This window comes from Myotis brandtii, unplaced genomic scaffold, assembly GCF_000412655.1.
Source record: "Myotis brandtii unplaced genomic scaffold, ASM41265v1 scaffold191, whole genome shotgun sequence".
In the NCBI taxonomy this organism is placed as follows: domain Eukaryota; kingdom Metazoa; phylum Chordata; class Mammalia; order Chiroptera; family Vespertilionidae; genus Myotis; species Myotis brandtii.
Genome location: NW_005357115.1, coordinates 6,450,848 through 6,461,808, shown reverse-complemented (window position 1 = coordinate 6,461,808; position 10,961 = coordinate 6,450,848). Strand labels below are relative to the sequence as shown.

The 10,961-nt window shown below is 54.8% G+C and overlaps 1 protein-coding gene across 1 annotated transcript in view; it reads right to left on the bottom strand.

Moving 5' to 3' along the window:
* Positions 1 to 443: 443 nt before the first annotated feature.
* The window catches only part of EPAS1 (endothelial PAS domain protein 1), a 36,399-nt gene continuing 25,881 nt past the window's right edge, over positions 444 to 10,961 (bottom strand). The window contains exons 8-16 of the mRNA XM_014538497.1: positions 9,904 to 10,051; positions 9,083 to 9,297; positions 7,819 to 8,003; positions 7,168 to 7,278; positions 5,913 to 6,403; positions 4,816 to 4,942; positions 4,459 to 4,576; positions 3,987 to 4,160; positions 444 to 2,624 (exon numbers count right to left, since the gene is read on the bottom strand). Coding sequence (XP_014393983.1) covers positions 2,473 to 2,624; positions 3,987 to 4,160; positions 4,459 to 4,576; positions 4,816 to 4,942; positions 5,913 to 6,403; positions 7,168 to 7,278; positions 7,819 to 8,003; positions 9,083 to 9,297; positions 9,904 to 10,051 — 1,721 coding nt within the window. The 3' untranslated portion in view covers positions 444 to 2,472. The remainder of the gene's footprint in view (positions 2,625 to 3,986; positions 4,161 to 4,458; positions 4,577 to 4,815; positions 4,943 to 5,912; positions 6,404 to 7,167; positions 7,279 to 7,818; positions 8,004 to 9,082; positions 9,298 to 9,903; positions 10,052 to 10,961) is intronic.

Here is a 10,961-nt window from a genome sequence, read left to right as displayed (position 1 = left end):
TTATTTTTGTTTTTTTCTTTCTTTGCCCTTCCCAGTCACATTCTACCTGGGAAGTCCCCACTTGAGCCCCCGCCACCTTCAGACTGAAGTCCTTTCTGACTGCGAGAGCCCAGAGTGTCCACACACGCAGGCCGGCCGGGCTCTCCAAGTGCTTCATGTCGTTTCCTGAAAGCAGGGACCTGCCTTTTCCCCTCGGGTCCCCCATTGGCTACAAAAAGGGCCAGTGGCAGATAGAAACATGGACAGGGTAACATGGCCTTCAGTCTCAGCAGTTGCCAAGTATTAATAGTAGTCTCCCTCCCTTCACCCATCCTCCTGTCGGCTGGCCTCGTTTGTCTCCCGAAGGTCAGTGCCAATGTCCATTTTTGGGAAACTATCTAGTAAATCCTTTGCTCTCTGTCGGGGTGACCCATCACAAATCCACAGGAAACGCGAGCCACCAGCCGGGGTAGGATCAGAATACTTTAATAAGATATCAGTGTCAAAATACATTTCCTTATAAAGTTAAGCTCCCATACAGTAATAATGTCAGTAGGAATTCGACAAAATAATAATGTACATGAAATCGTTACATTGACAGGTAAAGTTAATATTGAAGCTCGGAATATTTCTCAGAGTGTTTTAGTAAAACTGCAAGGCTGAGCCACCCTCACGGCCGAGGCAGCGCACACAGGAATCCAACCCCAGTTTACCTGGCCGTGGCCCTCCGGGCTCTGTCGCCACGCGGGGCAAAGCTGCGGTGCTTACATACATTTGGGCAACACACTGAGTAGATACTCCTTCTCATACAACTTAGATTTGTGTTTTGACAATTAGTCCATCCATGCTGGCCTGTTCTGTTTTGGGTGTGTGTTTCTAGAAACATCTTCATTGTGCCCAGGACAGGTGAGTTCTATGTGATTGGTGTTTAGAAACCAAAGGTGTAGTCCCTCTTACGCAGTGAGTTAAAGTGCTCTGAGAACACTATTTCCAGTGCTTCCTACCTATACAAGTCACTTCGAGTGACAAACAGACCCAGGAGGGCCTGGGGCTGGGCTGTCCCCAGGTCTGCCTGCTGCTCGTCAGTGGGGGCCCCCGCACCTCGGCCTTGCAGGGGGATCTGAGGAAGGGCACTGGGCCAGGCTGGCCAGCACCGGCTGCCCTTCTCTCAGCCCAGCTCCATGTGCTCCGAGGTGGTCAGCTGGGAAGACATGGCCTGGGTCACTACCCCGTTTCTGAATCCTTCCTTTCGTGAATTCCCCTCTAAACCATCTCAGGGTAGGTTTAGAAATATCCCAGTGCTCCACATGAAAGCCCATTAGAGTCACATAGCTCAGTGCACTTGAAGGGCCAGCAACAAGACCTTAAGAAAAGTTAAAGCACTTCCTCTCCCTTGGATTTGCCCAGCCCACACCCTTAACCCATGATGCGCCATCAGACCCTCTTGGCAGCAATAATAATATATACATACATACATAATACACAGAGGACATGAGGAAAAGACAGCTCGCAATGCTCCCACTTAACGATTCCACTCCTTGGATGGATTGTCACGCTATGGCAGACCCCAAAAGCAAAAGCCCACAGAGCAACCTTGAGCAGTGTTAGCACGGCCCGGGGGTGCTGTACAATGCTGCGGTGTCGGCAGGAACGGGCTTAAAAAGATCTAAAGTGATTTTGTGAGCAGGATTCCACTTCCGTTTCTAAGTTTTTAGATATTACAAAGTACCCATATATATGATAAACACTTAACCCAGATATAAATTTTAAAAAACCCCTCAGTTATGGTTTTGAATAATAATTAAAAAAAAATCCACTGAATGTGGGGGTTGGGGAGAGAAGAAAACACCAAAGAGTTTAGGAAAAGCCTCCCTGTGCAACTCTCACAGATAAGCACATACACTGGACTTCACCCTTCACATTTCTTATTTTTCACCAAAAGTCATCAAAATTAGAGCAAAGAGTTGGCTTTTGAAAAAGGCTGAAATTACCAATATAGTGATTAGTTTTAAAGGAGAAGGGCCATGCGAGGGAGCAAGGCCACAAATCAAGCTTGGAAAGCAAAAATCATTTTCTCTTTGGCAACAACAAAATCTTTTTAGTTCAATGAAGCCAAAGCTTTCCCTACAAACAGACACCCAACTTGTTAGTGTGAATATTGTGTGTGCAGGAGAGAGAGAGAAAGAGAGAGGCCTCTGGATAATATAAATTAGAAGCAATTGAAGTTGGGGGGGGGAAAATCTTACAAAATTTAAGAACATTTTCATTGACAGAGTAAAACACAGCAGGTAAAACATACTTTAAAAATATGGATACTAAAGTGAGTATCTTCAGGAAAAGGCCATTACGTGGTAACCTGGGCAAGTCTGCCAGGTAAGTACACCTTGTAAAAAGTGTGTTGGTGTTAGAGATACCTAGTTGCAAAAATAGATGCAGAGAGTGAAGCTGGCGGATGGCCTGGCAGAGACACCTGCCCTGGCGGAAGGCCCTGCTTCAGGTGCCCTGGTCCAGGGCTCTGAGCAGGTCCCCTCCTTGCAGGAGCGTGGAGCTTCCTGGCACAGGAACGTTCACCTCACAGTCATATCTGGTCAATTCGGGCAGCAGGTAGGGCTCAAACGAGGGCCCGAGCAGCCGGCTTGCCATACCTGAAAGAATGGTTGGTACCGTATTTTAAAAACCAAACCGGACATCCGGAAAAGGCTCTATTCCATAAGAGGCTGGCAGGAATGAGAAGGGCACTGGGGAGAGCAAGACGCATTTTCCAGTTTTTGTGACTCGGGGTTACGGATAGGGCAGCCCTGACTTTACTCTGTTTCTTCAATGTAATCTTATCCGGGCGGACCCCTATCACTAGGTGGGGTGCTGAGCCGCACGGGAGAGAGAAAGTGTGCGGTGCAGACAGCAGCTAGAGGGTGTTGTGTGGAGGGAGCCCACAAAGGCTTCTTGGCCTTGAAGGAGGAGACATCAGGAAGAGCCTGACCTGTGTCACCGCGCATTGGCAACAGGGAGGGAAGGCCGAGTGGAAAGGGGATTCTGAACCGGCTGCTGCCTGCACACACATGGACGCACACACATTGCAAGGAGGAGCAAAGGGGAACCTCTCAGCACCCAAACCCCACTTCCCCGGAAGGAGGCCCAGGGACCCGAGGACAGCCTGGAAGCCCTTCTTTGGGCCCCTTCTCTCAGTCCCCTGGACCTCACTCCCTGTGGACGGGGTGGGTCTCAGGCCTCTGGAGCCCCCTTCTTGTATGTGCTGTCAGAAATAGTCTCCCCCTGATTTCTAAGGCTCAAGGAAACTCGTGGGCTCACAGTAGGCAGGACAATGCCAGTTATTATTTACTGAACGCAAACCTCCCACGTAAAGGCGTGGCTGGGATTCAAGCCCAGGGCTGTCTGGTGGCGCTGGAGGCTGGGTTCTGAAGCACTGAATGGCGATCTCCCCAAACCATAGTGCTGAGGAAATTACCCTCTTTGAGGGCAGGGGTCTGGTATGTTCCACCACATCCTCCAACTATGTCTATGCAATCTTTTGTGACAACATCTCTGTTTCCCAAGACGGTAACTGACTAAGGAGGCCCAGGACCGAGGGCAGGCACCAGGTGACTAACCCTCCAGAAGGGCCAGCAGGGTGACCTTTCCCGGAGCCCCCGGCAGCATGTTTCCCGTACTTGTCCTCAGCTCAACTCCCACCTGAACGCAGAGGGATGCCCCAGAGGCCAGTGGGACATGAGGCAATTCAGCAGCAGGAAGAACAGAGGGCTTTTGGGACCAAAGAGCCCTGGATGTCACCTGATTGTTGTAAGGCAGCCCTGTAGGCAGATGGCCTTCCAGCCCCTGCTGCAACTCTTCTGGGAAGGAGGGCTTGCACTGCTTACGGTAGTGGCCTTTCAGGGCAGCAAGTCATGCTGAGCGGAGACGGGCTGCCTTGGGATGTCCACCCCCTGGCCCTCGCCCCTCCCACGCACCACAGACGCTGGCACAGAGGCTGCAGGCCCTGGGGCACCCACCTGCCGCCTTGTGAGCCGAGGGCTGACTGTAGTCCTGGTACTGAAAAGCGCAGCACTGCGGGGGGAACCTGCTCTTGGCGCTCTCCTCGGGGCTCATGGCGGACGGTGGCTGTGGTGGTGGCAGGTGTCTCAGAGGCTGACTCAGGCCCCTCATGGGATTGTGGGTGAACTCATCTGAAAGATCAGTGTTGGAGTGTGAGGGCAGTGCCAGCCCGAGGAGGGGAGAGACAGTGATGCCCCCAGCACCCTCCCTGCCTTCACAGAAGGTGCTCAGAGCCAGCCCCCGGGCCTCGAAGCCCAGGCTCCTGACGGTGTAGTTTGAGCCAGAGTGGAAAGGGGAAGCTGTGTGTGTGGAAGGAGGGATGGTAGGGCAGGTGGTGAGTGGAAGAACCGAGATGTGCCCCTGAGCCCCCAGCCCTTCCACCTGTAGACACCCCCACCCGACCCCAGGGGGGCCCGGCCTGCTGCTCACCACTGGGGATGTTGGCGCTCAGCCGCTTGTCAGGTATTGGAGGGCAGTTCCCGCAGCCCCTGAGACTCTTCATCCTTTTCCACATCAGATGTGAAGGGCTGCCTCCTGGAGGGTCCCCCTGGGGGTGAGAGGGGCAGATGTAGAGGGGAGAGGGCCAGAGAACCCGTCCTCAGACTGAGTCGGGGTGGGTGGCCTCAGAGCAGCTGTCTGAGAGGCCACTGCCCCACCCCGCCCTGCTGCCCCTGGCTGGCCACTGAGCCTCAGAGTGAGAGCGGCCTGCCAGCCGGGCCCTCTGCTCTCAGCCCCGATTCCCTGCCCAGCCTGACCCAAGGCAGCGCCAGTCAGGAGATGGCTCACCCCACTCATGTCCGGGAAGGCTTGCTCCTCATATTCCAGCTGTCGCTTCAGCTTCAGCTTGTTGGAGAGGGCTACCATGGCCGGGCTCATCGCATCTGGGCCCTGAGGCCTGAAGCCCTTTGCAGACCTGCCAAGCCCAAGAGAGTGGGCCGTGAGGGGGTCTGGAGCCCCACGCCATGCAGGGCCTTCAGAGGGCCCTTCCAGAACTAATACGTCTGACCCAAAGGGCAGAGGCTCAGAGGGAGGGTGTGGGCCTCAGGGCCCGAGCTACACTCCGCTGCCCTTCCCCAGTCTCCCCACCTGCCGAGATGCTAAAGGTTCAAGTCACATGTGCCGCCAGCCCAGCGGTACCCAGGCAGCCTCCAGGCCTGACCGCGGGTGCAGCGGCCCAGCTGGGTGGCATCAGTCTTTAGGAGGGTTTCTTCTGCCCCATCTCTCCCTGCCAAGCTGCTCCCCCTCGGACGAGTGAGGCTGCTCTCTCACGGGCACATGCCCCAGGGCAGTGTAACTAATGTGCCCTGGGAGCAGAGGTCATATGCCAACCATAGTGCTTCAGCCCCGGGAACTCCCAGCTGGTGGAATGGAGCTTGTTGGGGAGATTTGAAGGAGCCAGGAGGAGGAGGAAGAGGAGGACAGGGAAGGCAATACTGGACGTCCGAAAGGCATGGGCATCTTTTTCTTTTCTCAACCAGGGTTCCAGGAGGAAACAGAGAACCACTGCCCAGGTAACTTTTTGTGTTCTGTAATGAAGTCTAGGTAAGCAAGGTGCTTTAGGGTGCTCTGGGGAGAGAGACATGGGTATGCAAGGGGGGACAAGCTAGTTCTCTCCCTTTTCCTGTCCTCAGTCATCTTTTGGGCCCCTCCGCTCTGATAAAAACATTGCACTCGAGGCCTCCCAGACCTCGGGGTGACTCCTCTCAGCCTAAGCTCCTGGATCAGAGCAGGGCTCACTGGAGGACCAGCCACGGTGGAGCAGGGGTTGGTGATGGGGCAGGAAGTCTCTCTGAGCCCCAGATCACCCCCCAGTGGGTACCCCTCGGTCCCCTCCCTTTTCAGCACAGCCTTTGCTGAAGCAGCCAAAGGTCACTGCCACTCACCTCTTCTTGAACATGGAGAGCTGCGGGGAGGAGACAGGGGGCCCCGACGGCGATATCCCCAAAGCCTCCGCGTGCTGATCTCCTCCAGGCCACTTGGGGGGCCTGGAATGTAAGGGTGGATCAGGGGGCCACTGTGTGTTGAATATGCCCCCCAAAGAAGAGAGAGGGGTGCTGGCCTGGCCACAGCACGATGGCAGGGACACCTTGCTCCCGCCATCGAAGAAGATGGAGGACATGGGCTGGTGCTCGGGCTCCGTCTTCTTGCTCTCCAGCTGCTGCTGGTACTTGTCCAGGAGGAAGGGGCCGGGAGCGGGCACGGGGGCCAGCGGCTGGAAGATGCTGGTCATGGTGCTGACGCAGTGCTGTGGGAGGAACTGCGGGTTCTCGGGCGAGAGCTTCTCCTCGGAGCAGATGGGGCTCAGCTGGAAGTCCTCCCCATCCATGGGGATGTAGGGTGCCAGTGTCTCCAAGTCCAGCTCATTGAAATCCAGCTGAGGAGACACAGAGCATTTCTGTAATAAATGCTTTCCTGTAAAGTTACATGCAAATAAAAATTTGATTCTGGTATCATTTTTATTTTTATGTGTTAATCCTCGCCCAACGATATTTTTCCATTGATTTTTAGGGAGAGTGGAAGAGAGAAGGAAAGACAGAGAGAAACATCGATGTGAGAGAAACACATTGATTGGTTTCTTCCTGCACAAGCCCCGACGAGGGCCTGGGCCAGAGAGATACATGCTCTTGACCAGAATCGAACCCAGGACCCTTTGGTCCACAGGCCGACGCTCTATCCACTGAGCCAAATCAGCCAGGGCTCCGATATCATTTTTAAATGCATTTAAACTAAAATAGTATTTCAAAGACTCCTAACTTTGTGAAGGGAGTAAATGTTCCCGTTGCCTATAAATGTCTCATACATCTGGATGTACTTTTTAAATGTTGGGCTTCTCTGAAGAAACATTCGGTCTTAGTTTTGGTCTTTGTGTGCACTAAGGGAGCTCCCCCAGTGAGTAGGAGATAAACAAGGTGAGAGTTACAGGTAGAAGAGCTGGTTTGACACAGGTAAAGCAGAGGGCGAAGTGGGAGGAGGGACCTCCACAGGCTCCACTTCCCTGCACCCTCATCCCATTAGGGACCATGGTCCAGCATCTCCACTGGTCTCTGTCACAAAGGGGTGCAGCTGCAAGACCGGGCCTGAGCCTTCTCCACCGCCCGCTGGCAGGCACACCAGCCCAACTTCTCCGTGGCTGCCTACCTGGGTGCTGCACTGGTCCTTTGCCTCTGTATCCATGGCAAAAAGCTTCTCAATCACCTCCATCTTCAGATCGTCATTCAGAGACGTGTAATAGTCCTCAGGGCTGCCGGGCTGGGGGCCAGGAGGGAAGTGACTATGTCAAGAGTATGACACTGGTCTCCCCAACATCCAAGGTAGAAGGAGAAATACATTCTTAGGCCCACAGACCAACTCCGTCCCACCCAACAAGTACTTGTAGAGGGGCCACTGCCTGTAAGCTGTGTGAATTAGGTCCATTCATCAACCTCTCTGCACCTCAGTCACCTCATCAAATGAGCCTGTCCTGAGGAGCCAGTGGGATAAAGGCCATGGCCAGCAGGGTTCTGGAGACTACAGGTCTGTGCCCTGAGCAGGGACAGAGCTGGGGGCTCAAAACTGTGTGCCACTCAGCCCCTGCCTTCCGGGAACTTGTCATTTAGGTGGGGGCGGGGCTGGATACTGACAGCAAGCAAACAGCTGGAGTACCTGCAGGCATGTGTCACCACCTCTCTACAGGACTCTAGCACAACTTGAGTAGGAGGAGGGCAGTATTTCTGTCCAGACTGACCAGCCATATGGCAGTGGCCAGAGGAGGAGCCTGCCCTCTCCGTGACCTCACTCCAGGGGACTCACCGTGGAGCAGCTGCTGCTGGTGGCGCTGGGGCTGGTGTCCCCCGGGGCGGCCGCCTGGGGCATGGTGAAGGCGGGCAGGCTGGCCTCGCTCTGGGCAATGTGGCTCCTCAGTTCCTCAGCCCACGACTGGTTGGGGGCCAGTATGGTCTCGCCATAGGCTGATGACTCCTCGAAGCTCTGGTTCCCTGTGGAGACAAGCGTCTGGCTTGGTTAACAGGGATTCATCCGGTCCATGGAAAACCCCCGAGGACAGAGAAAAGCCCAAAGGATGCACGAGAAATCCCCACAGCTTCTGGAAGTCATGCCTGGGCTGGGCCCTCAGCCCTGGAAGCTTGACTGGGACAAAGGGGCCTTTAACTGGGGCTCCCGCTCAATGTACTGGCTCCCTTTCAAGGGGCCCCCCTCCTGGAGCACTTACTTGTCAGAGACTAAGTGAATTAGGAGCCGCTCTTCCTCGAAGAGCAGCCCAGCATGTAGATGAGAGGTTAGGAGAGGACAGAGGGCAGTCAGCCTCAGTGAACGGAGGCTGCGGCGAGCCTTCTCGTCCCAGACTGTCCTCTACGATCCTCTGTTGCTTCTCATGTGGCCTCTCGGGGACACAGCTAACAGGGCGAGCACAGGTGCTGCACCTATTCCTTCAGCAGCGCGGCCAGGCTGCGGGTCCCACATGGGGAGCAAGGGCCCCCGGGACACGTGAAGGTGCTTCCAGTGTGGATCGGGGAGGCCTGAAAACTCTCTCTGTGGCGACAAGGACTCAGTCCCTGTGAGACACGCACACGTTTTAAAGAAGTAGTGCCTACGGGGGCTAAATCTGGGCCTGAATCTTTTCTGGAATTATTTCTCCCAACATTATTTCAGTTCAGCCCTCTTCCCAAAAAGCAATTTGTCCCTCAAGGCCCAGGTGAAGCTCTGCCCTCGCTGTGAAATCATGCCAGTGACCTCCAAGCAGCTCTCTTGCTGTCACGGCAGGCTCCTGCCCCTGTGGTGGAGATGCGACTCCTCCAGGCAGTCCCCTGCAACCTGCCCTCCCCCCGCCCCCTCCCGCTGGGCACTTTGTGGTCTTACTCCGTGTCAAGTGCATGCATTGTTTTTTTTGCATCCAGTACAGACCAGTCTGACCACTAACAGATAATTAGCAAGACTCGGGGAAGGAACAGGGTGCCGCTGGTTAAGGAAAAGCTGTAGCCAGGGAGGCCTGTGACCGTAAAAACCTCCCCCGCTCAAGAGAGTTCGACGTCCCCCAGCTCAGTTGAGGGGCACCCACCGAAGTCCAGAGAAATGATGGCATCTCCCGCAGTGGGGGCCAGCTGGGCCAGCTCCTCCGGCTCCTCCTTCAGTTTGGTGAACAGGAAGTGACTCTTCTCGGACACAGCCACCTCATCGCTGTTCTCAAAGATGCTGTTCATGGCCATCAGGTGCGGCTTGAACAGGGATTCCGTCTGGTCCATGGAGAACACCACGTCATTCTTCTCAATCTCACTGAGGGGACGAGAGGGTGCGTCAGACCTGCCACGTTTCTAGCGAGATCCTTTTGTCCCGCAGACCCAGGGACACCCTGAGGGCTGAGCCTCTCAGCCAAATGCGTGGGTGTGGACACTGTGAAGAACCACACAGTGGAATTTGGAGGTGAGGCAGCAACATCGAGAGTGCCCTCAGACTGTGAGTCTGTCTTGGATCCTGCTTTACGGGCAGGCACTGCATGGTGTACCCGGGTTTGCAGATTTTTGTATGTTTCACTCCAGCAATGACTTGACCCAGCTCTCTTCCCAGGGGCTATAGGAGTGTTTTTCCACATTCACAAAATGCTTATCAAGGAAGGACTTTGTTCTGTCTGCCTCCCCACGTGGGTCAGAGGCATTGCACAGATGAGAGACTAGGGAAAGGGGAAGAGAAGCACTGGGAAGGAGAAGTCCCAAGTGACCCACTGTTTCCGCATCATCCATGGAAGCCCTCTGTGTCCTGAGGACCCGCACCGCAGAGAGCTCACAGAGAGCCTGCGGAGAGGAGAGGCTGGGCGTTCCGGGGCCTGCCATCCTCAGTGTGGGGAGCTCACAGCCCGTGCCCCACTGGCCCTCCCACACTCACCTCAGGACGTAGTTCACACACATGATGCACTGGGGCTGCAGGTTGCGTGGGTTGTAGATGACTGTCCCCTGCGTCTCCAGCCACACATAGCCCCCATGCTTCGCCAGCATCCGGTACTGGCCGCTCACCACCTGGCCCTTGGTACACACTACGGGAGGAGAAAGGGAACCTGAGGTTCGGGAGGTGGGGGGCTGAAGACTCCACGGGAGGGCAGTCTTTGGGGAAATGGACAGGACTAGGCACCAGACCATGAAGACTGGAGCTTAGAGATCATCGCACCCAACTCTTCGTGTTAAATATAGGGAGAGGAGGGCCAAAGGGCTTACATGACTTGCCCAAGGCTGTCCAAGGGAGGAAGTGGCCCATCGCCAGTTCCTTGACAAGTCTGCTCACCCATTGGCTCTGTCCTACTTTCCCCCAGGGCCCCAGGGGGAGCCTCTGTCAAGCTCTCCAGGTTGGGGGTGGGTGCTTGCAAGCAGTGTGGAGAAAGCTTGTCCTCAGGGTAGCCCTTTGGAGCAGACCCACTACCAATACGAAAGGCTTGTGAATAAATAGTTTTTAAACGATATGCTTGATTGTTCTAGGTCATCTGTCAGGCCTGCCACCATAGGGCCACAGAAGGTGTGTGACCCATAGCAAAGGCAGAGGTAAGGGCTTGCCCTCTGCACCCCCCGCCCCTCACCCGCCACACACACACAGCCTACACTCAGCCTCTTCAAAACCATGATAAGACCTTCCCACTCCTCTTTCCAGCTGCCCAGCGAGGCTGCATGCTTAAGACATCTTTCCAATTCCAGATCATTCTAAATGTTCATTTAACTTTTGTGCGTACGGTATAAAGACAGTAGGGAAGGGGTCCCACATCCCAGACTGTCTTCCTCCCCAGTCCAGAATGCTCTATCCGCTTCCATTAAAAAGGAATCAATAATTCCCTTTAAAAAAAAGTCCACTTAATGTTAGAATTTCTGGTGGTTTCCTGAACTGCCCAGTTACTTCTATTCCTTGGGAATTCATTCATCAGACACCACCCCCCCCCCCCCCCCCCCCCCGCCCCCCCT